General features: G+C 38.2%; 1 protein-coding gene across 4 annotated transcripts in view; it reads right to left on the bottom strand.

Annotated features, from left to right (window-relative positions):
- The window catches only part of ACAP2 (ArfGAP with coiled-coil, ankyrin repeat and PH domains 2), a 76,578-nt gene that overhangs the window by 15,733 nt on the left and 44,375 nt on the right, over window positions 1–16,470 (bottom strand). For 2 of the 4 annotated variants that reach the window (XM_068955182.1, XM_068955184.1), the window contains exons 10-16: window positions 13,363–13,475; window positions 8,119–8,139; window positions 4,768–4,819; window positions 3,187–3,287; window positions 1,922–2,027; window positions 1,254–1,462; window positions 969–1,038 (exon numbers count right to left, since the gene is read on the bottom strand). In XM_068955182.1, the coding sequence (XP_068811283.1) occupies window positions 969–1,038; window positions 1,254–1,462; window positions 1,922–2,027; window positions 3,187–3,287; window positions 4,768–4,819; window positions 8,119–8,139; window positions 13,363–13,475 (672 nt within the window). The remainder of the gene's footprint in view (window positions 1–968; window positions 1,039–1,253; window positions 1,463–1,921; window positions 2,028–3,186; window positions 3,288–4,767; window positions 4,820–8,118; window positions 8,140–13,362; window positions 13,476–16,470) is intronic. The other 2 variants (XM_068955183.1, XM_068955185.1) reach the window with 1 other exon arrangement.

Below are 16,470 nucleotides of genomic sequence, written 5' to 3'. Positions count from 1 at the left end.
TTTTGGTGTAATCAGAACGACACGTGCAGACCTCACTAACAGACATACACTTTTCCACTTGGCTTTGCTAACAGCTGTTCCTACCCCATCTAGCAAGAGACAATTCACTGACTTCCATCCCCATCCTGTCAAACAGATTCGTTTGCTAAACCATGACCTGGTCTATAGAAAATGATCAGAAGCAAACACAGTCTGTACATACTACTTTAAGGAGAATTCAGCCCAAGAAGTCCAATTTGCCGCTGGCAACGAGCGGAGTTCCCGCTTCTAACATCCAGGTACAATGTTCAGCTCTTGTATTTGCGCGAGCTAGACAGGGCAGGTTTTTATTTGCGACATGGGCACACTGATATAAAAATAACCTAAGCTCAAAACTACAGAAAATGAATACCCCTACTTGCATCATCTTTTTATTGTTCAAATGTGCACAAATGCACACATGCACGAGTTCCTATTTCTGTATTTCACAATATCACATGATTTTCAGAACCATGTTTCCAATTAGCATTTTTGCACACAAATAGCACATAACAGTAAATGCAAAACAAGCTCTAAAAGCCAATAAGCCTACAAAATCAAGATCCCACTATAAGACTTTGCATTCAAATTTTCAAGTTTGAGCATTTTCTACTTTGACATAGGGCTTTCAAGCTTTTTCAGCCCACTACATTATTGGTCTGTAAACAGATTTCCATTTTTAGATATCAAAAACATCAGATGAAACTACTACTGCTACTTCAGAAACTACAACATGGTTGTATAAGGTTATCAATTAAAACAAAAAGCAACAAAAAAACCCAAAAAAATCCACCCACACCCCAAACACCAGATTATAAACGTTTTCTGCTCACAAGTGCTAAACATACACTAGGTACGAATACAAGTTTTCCTGCTTCGAGGTTTCCCTAGCTGTAGACCAAAAATATAAACACCAAACAGAAATTCCTGTTTCAGAAGTATTATTTTACCTTCAGAAGTTCTGGTTCCCATGAATCCAGTGTTAAAGATCTTACTTTTGAAAAGTGGACTCCTAGGCTCCTAAACAAAATTAAAAGAAATATTAGTTCATAACTGCATGCTGTGTCGTACTTCAGACAGCTTCACTATTAGTTTATGCAGACAGAGTAGTTACCTTAATTCTGCTTACAGATAGGGGTCTCTAACCTTGCATCTGTGTACATTTAAAGAGGCAAACAATACACTTCCTAATTAAGGCAACGCATAAAACGAACACGTCTGAAGAGTCCACCAACCTGTGTATACCAGAGCACTCGATGCACAGCGTGATTCCTAGGTTGATACTGGCCCAGCGAGGATCTGCCAAACCGCAATCACAGCACGCAGCATTACCAGGAATACACTGAACTCGTTGTAGAGCGCTTTCTCCCTTTAACAATTTCTCTTTTGTCTCACTGCCAGACTCCAGGCTTCCAGTAGAAGGGGATGATTTCTTTTCCTGTTTCTAAAAACAAAACAAAAAATATAGCGAGAGAAAGACAGAGACAGAGAGAGACAGAGAGAGAGAGAGACTAAATTAAAGAAGTAAAGATCCAACAGATACTGACAGTGCACTAGAACCCTAGAAAAAAACTTTTGCATTTAAAGCCTAGGAAAGCCATAACACTGAAAGTCTTTAGCTTCTTATTAGATTTGAACATAAGAGCATCCACTGATCTTACAAATTTTAATTGCACTACAGAAAAATCACATCTAATCATATAGGCCAAAAGCAACATTATTAGTAAGATGAAGCGGTGGGGGGGAGGGGGAGGGGATAAAAATCATAGCCTTTAAAATTTCATTGCATTTCCAACAGAAGACATATAGTGGATTCTTTTTTTCACCCCAGCTCATAAAGAGAGTTTTCTCTATTTTTTTTCTTTTCAGGATCTATTGTTTTATAAGTTTGTTTTAAACTTACCTCAGATTCATCCCCTTTCTCTCTATATGCTGTAGCAATACTGGTCTGAACAGCCTTAATCCATGCCTGCCGCAGCTTTTCTGAGTCAGCCTGGAGCATGCAGCTTCTATGACAAATCATACCTGTACTCAGATTCAGAGACCAACCAACTAGCTCACATCAAAGAATACATCGCTCACTGAAATTCAGACTCTTGACAAAGTCTCTAGCTATCAACTTCATTGTATTATCTGGTGTTATATAATAGTTAAAGCCATTTATTTTGGGAGAACAATGCAGCTGACCCTTTATAAACAACAAATTCCTCGTTTCAAAACTATTTACAGCAAACGGAAAAATATATAGATAGCATGATGAGTAACCTAGAGTATGGTTTAACTATTTATCATCCTGAATTTTTCGTTTTTATACCTTCACCTGCAATTTACCTCCACGACTATCTACAGAAGATGTAGATATCAGTCCTCAAAAATGCAGTCCATTCACCGAATTCAAAAGAACTACCTTGCACACCAACAGCGAAAGGAAGTCATCAAGTCTAAAACTGTTCCAACACTTACGGGCTGCCAAAGTATAGGCAGGCAGGAACAAAACGCACGTTAAAGTGAACCACACGTGAAGATGCAAACTTTAGGATAGCTATCTATTAAGAGAAAGATAAATAAGTAAGAGCAGGGTGACACCCTAACCTAGAAGCAGGCTGACCTTACATCAAAAAGTTAAATATGGCTGGTGTCCTAAATCATTAACGTGAACTCAACGTCCTGCCCTTGCTCTGGCAGGGCTGCCATGTTTCTCCAAATACAATCAACAGACTGCCGACAGAGCTGAAACAAATATTTTTATTTAGTAGTTTCGTTTAGCATGTTCTGAAGCGTAATTTAACGTCACTGAAACCATGCCTTGTTCTGTTTGTATCTCATTGTGCCAACTACAAATTATGTGGAGTAACTGAGAGCCAGTTTCTGTATTACTGAGCAGCTTGACAGTGTCAGCTACTACTAAGCCGTAACACCTCAACAACCACCAACTATTTATACATAAAGCACAAGAATGTATGTTTATTTTAATGTCAAAAGTAAACTAAATACGCGGAACACTTCTCACAGCATCACTTACTCTTGATCCAAAGTTTCAGAGAACAAAATTGTTCACATATTTTCCTGTTTCGATCTATCCCAAGAGACACATTCATCTTGTATTTCAAGACAATTGAATTTTTTTTTTTTTTGTAAATAAGCACAAGCTCCCTCATTTCTCCTTACTTTGTTGGTGAAACCACCTCGAAACAGAAACGTCTTTCTATGTCTTCACAGTGTTTAACTGTGCAAAGTCGCAAATCTTCAACGACTACCGTGGGATTATCCTGAAAAGGGAAAAAAAAAAAAAGACAAAGTGAATAAAACAAGTCACATATAGAAGAAAAAAGAAAATGAAGTTGCTCATAGGCTCAAATTATTTCTCGGTTAATTTTGTTAACTTGTTTAAAACAAGTTTTTCTACAGAAATAAGTAAACGGGTAAGATGAAATTTCAAGTAAATGGTGTCAGATATATTTAGCAAGAAATATTTAGTTATGTTTCATTGTTTAGTTATATTTTATTAAAATTTAAAAACAGCCTTCGGAGAATGCCTTTTTACCTACAATCAAATTGATTAAATAATCAACAGTATTCAAAGGAATTCCAAGATACTTTCTGAAAAGAGATGCTGTTAACTTACAAATCAATCAGAAAGAGACCACAGCCAACTCGGCAGCATTGTAAGCACCACACAGAAAAAACAGAAGCTGGGATGCGTGGGTTTTGAAAGTGCAATGCAAAACACTTATTATGGGCTAACAGCACTTTTAGAAGAATAGTATTTCTGAATACATCTTCTGTCACATAACATTAAGAAAAAAAATGCAACTGGAATTCACAAACACATAACCTGCCTGATTCAAGTGTGCTAAAACTTAACCGTTTCCTGTCCTTTACAGCCAGAAAGGCCATATCCAGTGATCTGTCAGAAAACGATTAATAGACTCTGAACCTGGCAGGTTAATATTGAAAGGAAAGGAACTGTCAGAAAGTTGTCCCTTTCAGCCTTCTGCATACAGTTTTATACCATTTTTTCCAACACTACAAACGGTTGGTTATTCAGTGCAAAAGCTGCTTCTAGAACAGCAAAATAAGGGAACTCCTGGCCCAGGGCTGGTTACAAGGGCTGGCTGCTACGGCCTGGGGTACGGCGGCATTTGCCGCTGTAACATACGGCGGCTGGGATCATAAGAACTGTACTTTTCCACTGGCAAAGACACGGACATCTACCGCTGAATTGCCACCTGTTTGCAGTATCAGATACAGGTATGTAGCTTCCATAACTGTTTCACAATAAAGATTTTTGTGCATTCAATTCCTGGGGGTGGGGGGTGGGGTGTTTAATTTGGTGCGGGAATCTGGTAATCGGCGAGAGCTAGTCTTTAAGGAGTTAAACACAACTATTTGAAAACCAGCACAGAATATTTAGTCTGCCAGCGAGTGTGTACAAGCCTTTCGGGACCAGCAGCTTATAATAACTCTTCATGCTTCTTCTCTGCCAGAAGGTTAAAAAAAAAAAAAAAAAAAAAAAAGTAAGAAATAAAGTATGTGATTACAGGTCACCATGCAGGAATCTCCAAAGCTGCAGGTATTGCTCTCATTTTAAAACAGGAAAAATTAATTTAGAAAAACAAAGCGGGTTGTTCAAGATCACACAGGATGCCAGTGCGAGGACTCGCTGCTTCCTCCTCCCCCCCCCCCCGCAATCAGAGAGGGAAACCATCACCCACACCCAACTATCCCAAGCCCATTCTCGGTACCCACCTTAAATTTCTTCTGGTATACAAGTTGGTTATTTTGTATCGAGAACCAGCGCCTATTTAAATAAAAAGACATCCAAACAATACATAACTGATTTTATAGTGCTTATTTGACTGAAGTGTACTAACATACAGTCTACAGAGAAACACTGCATAGGAGACTTCACACGTGTAATGCCGCAGCCAGTTTTGGCAAGGATTCCATGAGAACAATGGAACAAGGGAAAAGCAGAGACAAAACAGAAAAAGATAAAGCAAGGTTTAAATCATTTGAGTCCTAAACAAATACATTCGTGTTATCACAACATTAGTTAAGCTATCATACAAGTGCATGTTCTTTGAAATGAAAATGTTTTAAGTATTTTAACAGCAAGTTAAAGTTTTAAGTGATTATTTGATTTACAGTTCAAATACTTGGACAGACAAGAATACTGAAACTATATAAACTCCTCACTCACTCCTGAAATATGCTCAAGAGTAGAACTTCACTACATTTACTGAGACACAGCGTTGCCATCCCATATAAGTATTTAATGTCTCACTACATTTGACATTTCTTAAAACTTTAGATGATGAAATAAAAAAAGACTGAGCAAAAACACCAAAAGTATTCTAAGTAGGATCCTAAAGTAAGCCTCAATTTCATGGAAAACTATTTCAAAGAGATTAAAGTAAGGCATCCTACAAAAATTCAGAAAAAGATAACATTAAAAAAAAAACCACACCGAACTGTATCCCTCAATGTGACGCTCTGTGTTCAAACAGAACGCAATTCATACCATAGCATTGCAACACTTGAAAGCTAAAGAGTTACTCATATTCAGGAAGAATTATGAGTATCTCAGACTGTCAACAACTGTGTTCATCAGGCCACCAAATAATAAAAATAAAAATACGAACAAACATAGTCAACCCTTTCTAGCTCTCCTGGGGATGCACAAAATAAGAAAAGTTAACTGATCATCTGTTTTTGAACTGGAAAAAGTTTGAGAATGTAAAAAATTGTTCAGTACTGCAGTGAAATTTAGACTTATTTGCTTTGTTCAGGCTTATAATATGAACCTGCGTTTATCGCATCATATTAAAGTCAAATACCCAGCTCATACAGCACATCACTTTTTTCTGCCCTGCTAATTGGCTTGAATGCTAACAGTACACAAAAGATGCTATTCCAACCTGTCTTGTAATTCTCCATGAACTGCTGAATATCAAGCTATAGCTCACTAGGTTAGTAACAAGAGGGCTCCATTCATTCAATCACCACAAGCCATTCAGGAAATACAGCATAAAAAGTTGTTAAGGAAAAACAAAGGTGAAAATTAAGATACACAAAAAAAGTTAGATCCATATCAGAAAATCCACTCTTTGTTAGAAAAGTTAGTACCTATTAGACAGGTGAGATTCTACCTTTTAAAAATTATTCTTTTCAAATGTTGTGCAGATACAGTTAATTAAAAAAGCAGCTAGATCTCCTTTAACACTGGATTTCCAGCATAATAATGGTCATCCCTTTGGGTAAAGATAATTCAACAGTATAATACAAAAAGTTAACTACTTCATCAATTTATTAACAAGAACTGTTTTGGTCACTGCTATTTAAAAGGTATCACCTTTACTATCTATTACAAAAAAAAAAAAAAAAAAAAAGGGAGGGGGAAATCAATCAGATGCAGTAACTAAGCCTCTAATCCAAGCAAAAGGGAGGTTATTGCTAATGTTTAAATAGATAATTCAGCTAAAAAGCAGACCAGAAAAGGAAAATAAACCCAGGCTTATTCTTTGCTTTTGAACGCAGCACCAATTAGAAACATGAAAAGCAGTGCCTAAGAGACAAAGGAAGAACGCAGCACTGCCCCAGGATAACATGCAATGGAACAAATCCCTAATAATAACCATTAAGTAGCGTGACTAGTTTCATTAATACAATGCTTCATTTGTTGTGCGTTCACATATTTAGTGAGTCATCGCAGTAAGTAAGCTCCAATTTGATAAGCTGGATATAAATGAGTACACAACTTGTACAAAATTGTCATCTTCAGAGTCTAGTCTAAAAGTTTTCAAAGTATTCCATGACTTCCGCCCCCCAGTAGAGAAGTGAAATATGTTTAAGAAAAACGTTGTAGCTCAAACCAAAAAAAAATTTTTAAGAAATATTTACTGGGGGTGGAGGGTGCCGGGAGGAAATAAATAGCCATTTAGAATATAGTGAAACTTGCAGTTTGCACTTGTGAACTGGCCTTACGTAAGGTTACGTCACTGGAAAAAAGTTAATTTAGTTCATTATATGCTTTGCAATATAAGTGAAAAGGGTTAGCCTCACGTCCAACGTGTCTGCACCAGAGCAGCTTTACTGAGGCCAAAGTAACAAGGTTCTTTTGAGATAATTCAGAAAGTTTGGACCCAATTAACCAAGTTCCATCAAAAAACATCACTCACAACTGCACAAAGCAGACGGGCAGTGCACTGCCAAAGGCAGCGACAACCAGGAACTTTTGAGGTATAACATTCCGACTGAAGGTGTTTCAGGATATAGCATCTCTGCCCTTAATTTGAAGGATTAAGTCTTTAGGACAACGTGTGCTGTAAGTACTGAGTGTTATCAAAGTTTCTTTAAATGTGTCATTCTGTCACTGAAAAAGTCAGAGAAAAGCATGGTGAAGGAGGAAATACACTTAGGGAAGCCTTAGAGTATTTCATGTTGATCAGCATTTACGGAAGTACTTAAATGAAGCTGTGCAGGTTTAGAAACTTAACTATTTTCTTCTCATTTATACCAACACATTTAAAAAACATATAAATCAATTTGTTAAATAGGAAAATTACAAAAACCAGTGAAGAGTGTTTCAAATTCTGAGAAAGGAGAATTAAGACTAAGAAGGAAAAAAACAACTGGAATTTTATATAAAATTTGAGTCGTTTTTATTGATTTTTCAAAGAGCGATAATTCTGTTTACTACTTGCCATCAGCATGCAAATAAAACAGAACGATTAAAAAAGCACAACATTTAAAAGTGCCATTTTTAATTCCAATATAACTGATGAGAAAAATCTCACCAACTTAATCTGGAAAAAGGCAAAACATTTGAGTTACTTTCAGCCGTAAAGGCATTAAAGCGATCATAAACTTAGTTTCTGCACTCAAGCTTCTGAGCACGTGATCAATCTTTCCACTAATTCTTTTAAAGGTGTTGAGCAGCAGGGGTACTGTCATCCCAGGCAGAATCCTTCTGTTATTTTTCTTAGACTGAGCCACTTTACATCCATTGCAAGTAATCAAAATTAAATGCAGGGTTAATTAAGAGCTTTTTGCGTGCCAAAGAAACATTGGGAAAGTATAAAAGAAGCTGGATGGTACCTGATGTGATCTGGCTTTTTCCTGTCATGTGAAAAAATGGGGTAGGATTAAAACATAAGGGAAAGGAAGAAAAGGAATGAAAATGCCAAATGAGCAAAACAAGCAAAGAATTAGCATGATCTGAAAATACAGCAGAATTAAAGGAAAATATTTAATGCATCCAACCTAAAAAAAAAAAAAAAATACTCAGAACATACTAGTATTTGCTAAAGGCTTTCCTCCCCACACGCATTTATTCACACATACCTTTTTCCATAACACAGACTTATTTATTTAAATATGCAATTCTAGGAACCAAAGCAGTTTTCCACTTACTGCTCTCCACGAATAAATGCAACTGATTTCAGTTCCTGACTCTTGCACTATAAGATACATACATCATTTACTAAAAGATAATAAACATATATTCAAACAGTAGGTCTCCAAACTGTTGCTATGAGACTCTCCATTATAAAGATATCATTTTGTTTTCGCTAAACTATTATCTGAAACACCCACATACATTATATACAACCCATTTAGCCATACTGTAAAGAGATTCCAAAATCTTCAGCTCTTACAGCCAGCCGTGAACAGGAGCCAAAAACGCAGCAAGGTCACTCTGTAAATAGTTCTCATGGTAGCCCACTCACAAACTATTTGTTTCTTAAACCAGTGTCATACAGAGCTATCCCAAAACTAGGGAACTCTATGCAAAAGCCTAACATTAACTACAAATCTTTGGACAAATGTACCTAAGCTACCAGCTGCCCCAGGCAGAAACTAAATGGTACTGAGAAGTTAGCTTAGATTAACATAAAATAGGTTTTCACCCATTGGAGCAGATTTGTCACTCTTCAAATTTTTTTGCAGCAATTTGACTTTCCCCAGGGTAATCCACTGTTGTGTCCATGCACTCATATACCAAGACACGCACACAGAAGCATCAGAGAGTGATCTCTATTTTGTTAGGCAGAATCATACCGATGTCTCAAACCCAGTCAAAATTCATAGCATCATTTCCTTTCCTCTTAGGTTTTTAATGCTGTGAAGTATAAACTAGTACTTGTAACTACAATGATTTTTTCTAATTAATTAATTGCCTTAAGGAGTATTTTAAAATAGCTGGAAATATCAAAATACCAACCAATACTAACGGAGGGAAAAGAGAAACTACCATATTCAATACAAATTACAACTAGTATTGCAACTGGCAGTTAGCAAGGAAGGTCAGTGCTGTTGCCTGAGGTTCAAAACATCAGGAAATTCCGGTGTTCCTTTCCAGGCAAATTCTTCTGATTTTGTTTCAGTCGGTTATTTCCCCCTCCCACCCCCAGCCAAGATGGGCATAAGGTAAGAAAAAGCAGTCTACCTACCTGAGAAGAACTTTGAAAACATATTGTCCTTCTTGGGGTCTCCGATTTCAGCTCTAAATCGCCTCAAAAAACATGTTCTCTAAATGCTTCCTGCTTCAGGTTTTCATTTTATATTTTTATGCACAAAGACAATTTAAGTCAATGATATGGTCTTCTGTACTCTACCTAGTGACTGGAAATACACTCTTAGCCCTTGACACATAGTGAACTTTAAGAGTTCTCTATGTAGGTGAAACTACAGCACTATGTCAATAAAGCACCCCATCATCAGTCTTAGGCAGTGGAAACAGGTAATGACCGCTGCAGTACCTAACATGTACCAAACTGAGTTACAAACGTACTTGGAAACACAAGTTAAAAATACTTCTCCATTTCATTAAAAACCAAAGAAAGTAGGGCTATATTCAGGAACTAATTAAAAATTGTCTTCATTAAGAAGAATTTTTGATGTTTATTTTATGTAGGATATTTCAGTAGTTTCACAACAATTAGTAATGGTCTGTAAATACATTAAGGACAACGCTAACATATGATTGATTCTATTTCTAAACACTATCACGCCCAATATCACTCACTGCGTAATTCTGAAACATCCAACTAGCCTCTCATTAACAATGAGATATGTTATAGAGGATCTAAGATGAAAAGGGTTAGTTTTACTGTATATTCATGATAGGGGGGAAAAAAAAGCAAATAAAGTGTATTTTAAAAGCAGATACCCCGACTCATTAGTGAGTTACCTTGGCTTTCTTAAATTACTTATTTTTTGTATTTTGATAGTATATGTTAAAATCTATAAGCTTATCCCAACAGAATGTCATTGTATATCCTGATTTAATTATGACTTCCCTACCTTTATTTTCCGTCAGTCTTAAATTTTCAACAGGCTGAAATTAGTTTTAATCCAATTCTACTCTTTATCATCTTAAGGAAAGATAGGCGCATTGTATAAATAGGTATGAAGCCAAGTGGAGGGAGAGTATTTCTCAGTTACCTTTCAACACTAAAACTGCTATCCTGCTTCCTTCTGCTCCCTCTCCACAGGGCAAGGCCTATATGACGACCAGAAGATAACCCAGAGAGGGAGCCTCAGGTTTGTCTTCAGATATCATCAAGAGGCTGCAGTCAATCCTACACAAGACTTCGCAAAAAGGGCTCTTTAGTCTGCTGAAGATTCAGCTAGGGGCAACCCCCTACCCTTTTACTGTGGAGTTTTCTCAAACTGTGCTTGTACTAGCATCTGAGTTCAGATTGGGCTATGCTGTAGAAGCACATCCTCTAGTTTTCTCCCTTTACCATTTTTTGGCTCCCACAGAGTTGTGTTGGAGAACTCTCGAGTCCTATTTGGATAAAACTAACCTAGATATTATTACAACTGCAAGCGCGTGTTCAGGCTGCAGGACCAGACTAGAGATAGTCCAAAGCAAAACTCCTCAGAAACACGTACAAACGCGGACACTAGGACTGCAGCACCAAACGTGTTCCACAAACGTACTCTCCCAGTTCTCACTGCTTGCCAACAGACACAGGCTGACTGACTCTGGTAGCCCTCGTATTCGTCTGCAGGAATTTAAGTGAGGCAATCCCAATTTGCTGTAATTGTGATGTTCCAAGATACCAGGGCCCTCTATCAGGTACAGAGAATCACAGAATAATTAAAGCTGGAAAGGATCCCAGGAGGTCTCTAGTCTACCTTCCTTCTCAAAGCAGGGTCACTTGTGAGATCAGATCAGGTTGCTCAGAGCTTGAAAACTTACCTCCAAGGATGGAGGCTGCAAAACCAGTCTTAGAAAATTCTTCCAGTGCTTGACTGTCCTCAAGGTGAGAAGATTTTTCTTGTAATATTACCAGTTGCATCCTCCCATTTCAATGTACGCCCACTATCTCTTGTCCCATGCATGGCTGTATAGAACCTAGCTCCATCTTACTGATAACCACATCATAGGTTTGGACAGCTGCTTCTAGGTTCCCCCAAGCCTTTTCTTCAGGCTGCACAACCCCAGCTCCCTCTGCCTTTCCTCAAAGGGCAAGTACTCCAGCCCTGACCATCTTGGTGACCCTCTGCTAAACCTGCTTCAGTCTGCCCATGTGCTGCTTGCACTGGGTTGGGGGGGGGGGGTGGCACAAAGCTGGACACAAGCTTTTAGATGCAGTCTAACGAGGGCCAAGTAAAGAGGGATATATTCACTTCCCTCAATCTAACGACTGGGGGGTCCTGCTAACATAGCCCACAAAGCTGCCGGTCGCTTTGCTGCCAGGCCCCACTGCCGGGTGCTGCTCAGCTCGCCGCCTCTGAGGCCCACAGGTCCCCTTCAGCAGGGCTGTTCTTCAGCCTGCTAGCCAGACCTTGGCTTTATTCAGAGTGGAACAAAGCCCAGCCTTTCTAAAAGGTTTGCCGTTTCAAACTAACATGATTTGAATTAGCAGAACTAGGAAACATTAGGTCTTAACAAACCTGTTATCCGCTTTTGTGGTCCAGACTGCAGCAGGTCATGTCTACTTCAAAATACATTTTACAGGAGAAATAAGAATAACACTAAATAATAATTTATTCCTCAAGCGCAAGATAAGAAACACCACAGTTAGCTATGGAAGGACTAGTTACAAGAGGCCCTACCACAATAAATGCCCTTCCAAATACACAGAAAACGTTAAGTAATGTTTAGCTTCCTAAATACTTGAACAAAAACGTTCTACCAACCCCAACAGCCTCGTCTGTCAGTAAAATGACCGCTCTGTAGCAACAACAGAGGCATCTATTAGTATTACTGATAGAGCCTACCAGCAGCATCAACGATTCAGGCTGACCAGCAACTGTCCACTTGATTAACAAAGAGACTTTCATTTAAAATAAAAAGTATTTTTTGCTCATTTTAATATTTCCATAATAAAACACCTTGTCAACAACCCAGCATATGTGAAAAAATCCAGCTAATGCTATTTAGTCCTTGTAAAGGCTTCTGTATTAATATAAGGTTCACTAGTAAGCCCCTGAAATACGCATTTCCGAATATGAAATACACATTCCCAACAATATATCCAAATGTACATTCTGGCCTTTGAAACACAAGAATACTTTAATAAAAGCACTATTGCAAATAGGGGAGTATCAAAGCAAATTTACTTCAGAATTCAAGAACTGCATCCACCTACAGAGTAAGCGCTCCAGCATATATAATGTTTCCTTACAGAAATGTACACCATTGGAAAGGCAAAAGAAATCCTGTTCAGTGAGGAAAAAAAAAATGTTTAAATAATCATAAAATTCACATTGTTAAAGAGACAAGACTCACAGTCTATTTTAAATTCCCCGCACGACTGCCAGAACTACTAAGAGGAATTCATTGCACAGAGCACAGAAACTGTAAAGGTTAACAATTACATATTTATTTTTCAAGAAAAATAACAGCATGAGTCCCTCACTGTGTTTCCTTGCTTCTACGGGCTAGGGAACTTTCATTTAATTTTAAGTCTTTAACATTTATTTTCCCTGTCCTTGCGTTTATGTTTGTATACCATACGCTACACAAAAATTGCTCTGTGTCAACCCCAAAGCAAGGCAAACACACAATTATAGAGTCAGACTGTGGCCACAAAATAAGTCTTCTATATGCAGGACTTCTCTAGATTTTAAGACACATTCTTAGAAAAAAGGCTTGCAAACAACTAGGAATAGAACAAAACAACAGAAAATAAGGAGAAAGGACTTTCAAGTAAGTGTCATCTCTACAGTAATTAACAGAGCAATCCAAATGCTTTGTCAAAACTCAACATCTTGGGCAAATCTGTGGAACCAGTGGGTTGCATGGGTTGTAAGTCAGACCAGAATTTAGCCTAACCAATTATAATCATCATTATAAACTACTAAAGAGAGGTTCTGAAGAATTACCTGTTCCAAGTCTTGAAGGCATTGCTGGCTCGCTTAAATAGATAACCTTCCATAACAATACCATTGGCTGCATCTACATTGTATTCTAATTTAGTATCGTCACTGGAGTAATCCTAGTAAAAAGAATCAAAACAAGAAAGATACGTTGTAGTCTCAATTAACTTTCAAATACTAGCAGCATTAATGTCAAAAAGAGTAAACATTTGGGAATAACGGTTTTGCTTGCAACGCTCGCTAGTCATGCCATGACTCTGCTTCTGCCACTTCATAAAATACTATTTCTAGGAGATCAAGATGCTGAAGATTATTTTTACTTTATAAGATCTGGAACAGTAAGACCGCGTTTAATTACTTCACCAACCACCTTTTCAAAAGCTGCAGGGGAAGAGGAAGAAAGAAGACAGAAAAAGTCTCTGGATCAGAAAAGTTGCATTCTAGAACTAGGAAAGATACAAGGAGGGAAAGAAAAAAAGAAAGAAAAAAAAAGGAACTGGAGATCATATAGTGAGGAAGGAAATATAAAATGGCTATAATTTCATAAAGAGGGTTTCCAGGTGTCCACACCTCAAAAAGGGGCACAGTATTATCTAAATTCTAGAGAAAAATTTTAAGATATTTTCTAGGAGAAACTGCAAACTGCAGTGTCCTCTGTCATTGTTAGATTAGCACACACCATATATGAACTCACAAAAAAGGCTGACAGCTATTAAAAACCACGCCGTCTGCTTTACGCAGTTAATTCCCACACTAAAAATATTAAGCTCTCTTCCTTGCATCTTTCCTGAGCTTTGAACACAAGCAGGATTTCTCTAACAAAAGTTATTAAACACATGGATGGGAGAAGGAACAGGGATCAGCACCGACCAAAGCTGCACAGTATGAGACTATCAAGTCCACTAGAACATTTTTACATCCCAGAAACATATTTAAAACATACTTAAAAACATATTTAAACATATTTTAAAAAGCTTTTGAATTCAAGGTTTCTCATACATTCCAAACAAAAAGGAGAGTGAGGCAAGGGAGAGGAGGGACGCAGTTACAGGAGTCAAAGCTGCACAGAAGCAGCAGCAGCCCGTGGCCAAGGACTGTACGAAGCCAGTAGTGCTGCCACGCTCTTCAGCTCCATCGTCCAGACAAGCGAGCTGGGTCAGAGTTTAGAGTACATGCAGCAGTAAAGATGATGTTATCCTCAAATTAAAGCAATCAGGATGCTGACAAAGATGATGAGAGCTTAGTAGTAATTTTTTCTTCATAATCTCGGACAAGAAAAAAAAACCTTGTCTTACTCCTAGCTTTGTAGTTTTGTTTTTAGTCCAGCAGCAACTCTTTTCAAGTACACCCCTACATTTTTTAGAGAGGTTAACTGCTTCATGTTTCTGGAGAAGGTAGAGTAGACTAAGTAGTAACACATGCGGTGATTATCTGCTTTTGTATCCTGCCTGACACAGCAGGGACCTTCTTTCCCGGGCAACAGCTGGGGGGTTCAGGTAGTGGGAGGCTAACAGCTACTAGGGATGCATGAAGAAGCGAACGTGGAGTAACATCATTTAATATCATAAGCCATGTCCAGTGAACAAGATAATATACATGCAACTAACTTACATTTAAGTTGGCTAGCAACACATGGCTTCTTCCTCCCCTTAACAAGGGCAGGAGAGACTCATCACTGGAAAAAAGTTTCATAATGGGGGAGCCTACATTTCAATAGCTAAGAGACAGGACACTGCGCAAGACTGCCACTCTTGCGTACCATCAGAAGGTGCTTTTCACATAAAGAAAAACAAACACACCAAACAAACCCCAAAACATACACAAAAATAAAAACTGACATTTGCATTTTACAAAAAGTACCTCTGTAAATCTCTGGTTTGCACTTTGCTCCTCTTCTATATGGGGGTGGGGGGAGAAGGTTACGCAAAAAACCAAAACAGCTTCAGAAAACTACTAACAATCCTATGTAACGTTCCAGCCTGCGCACCATTTTTCTGGTACACAACTTACTCTCATATATGCTGATAGTTAAGCTACAAAGGATGAGGCACCTTTAAATCCAGAACAGTTATATCCAAGCTGAACAACTTCATCCTTCAGTTATTTTACTTTAGGGAAAAATATATAACTAAATGAAACCTCATCCTAACCGCACATTAAGCGGTCAAAAAGCAGCATGACCAGAACTGACTGAAAGGAAGGAGGAGATGGAGTCTGTACGATTATTTTCCTCACTGGTGAGCCTTGTCGGGGGCAGCATTTTAACAGGCTACGGAGAAGACTGAAGAGGAAACGTTGTTCTGCCATACGCTAAGGGTGTGGGGCATGGGAAAAAGAGCAGTTATGGCTCAACCAAGAGTTAGTTAATCAAGACAGTGAAGTGGTCACAAATGTCCCAATGGCCTTTCACGCTCCCAGGCCAGCAGAGCACCAAATTCCACACAGTGACCCACGTTTCCAGCTATGACCAATCTTAATCAATTAAATATTATGTCCAAGATGTTAATCTAGACTTTTTCCTGCACTAGCAGATCACTGCAAACGTGAGAATTTCAAGAAGAATTTTATCACTACCATATATTCTTCTGAATAAATACAGACTACAGATAAAAGCTTCTTAAAAATCCCAAATTCAGGCATTTATTATTTAGCATTTCTTAACTTTAATAACCTGCCTGTTTTCCAATTCAGAACATACTGAACATTCAAAACTTTAAATAAGCACAAACATTCAACTATCACAGTGTAGTTTTAGCACAGTGTTAGACAGCTTTATTACACAGACATTCTCAAAAAGCATTTAATCTCCAGTTTATCTTATCATGCCCTAAAAAAAAACACACCCTTCAAGCACAATCCTACATATGCCGAGCTCACCTTTTTGTCCAAAAAAACTTGATAAATTACTCTAACTTACCAGCTCCCAAACATAATGAAACCTGCTAAAGATTTGCATCTTCCTGCCTCAGTGATGCCTGCAATTCCTTGTCTAAGGAAAGGCAAGGACACAGCCCCGCAGCCCTTCTGTCCCAGCCACCGCGCAGTCACATTTTCCTCCCAGTTCAGACAGCTGGTTCAGATACGGCAAGTGCCTTTTTCCAGTGAAACCTAGAT

Source organism: Struthio camelus, chromosome 9 (genome assembly GCF_040807025.1).
Source record: "Struthio camelus isolate bStrCam1 chromosome 9, bStrCam1.hap1, whole genome shotgun sequence".
NCBI lineage: Eukaryota > Metazoa > Chordata > Aves > Struthioniformes > Struthionidae > Struthio > Struthio camelus.
Note: the sequence above shows the minus strand (reverse complement) of the source record. Positions and strands in the feature narration are given on the sequence as shown.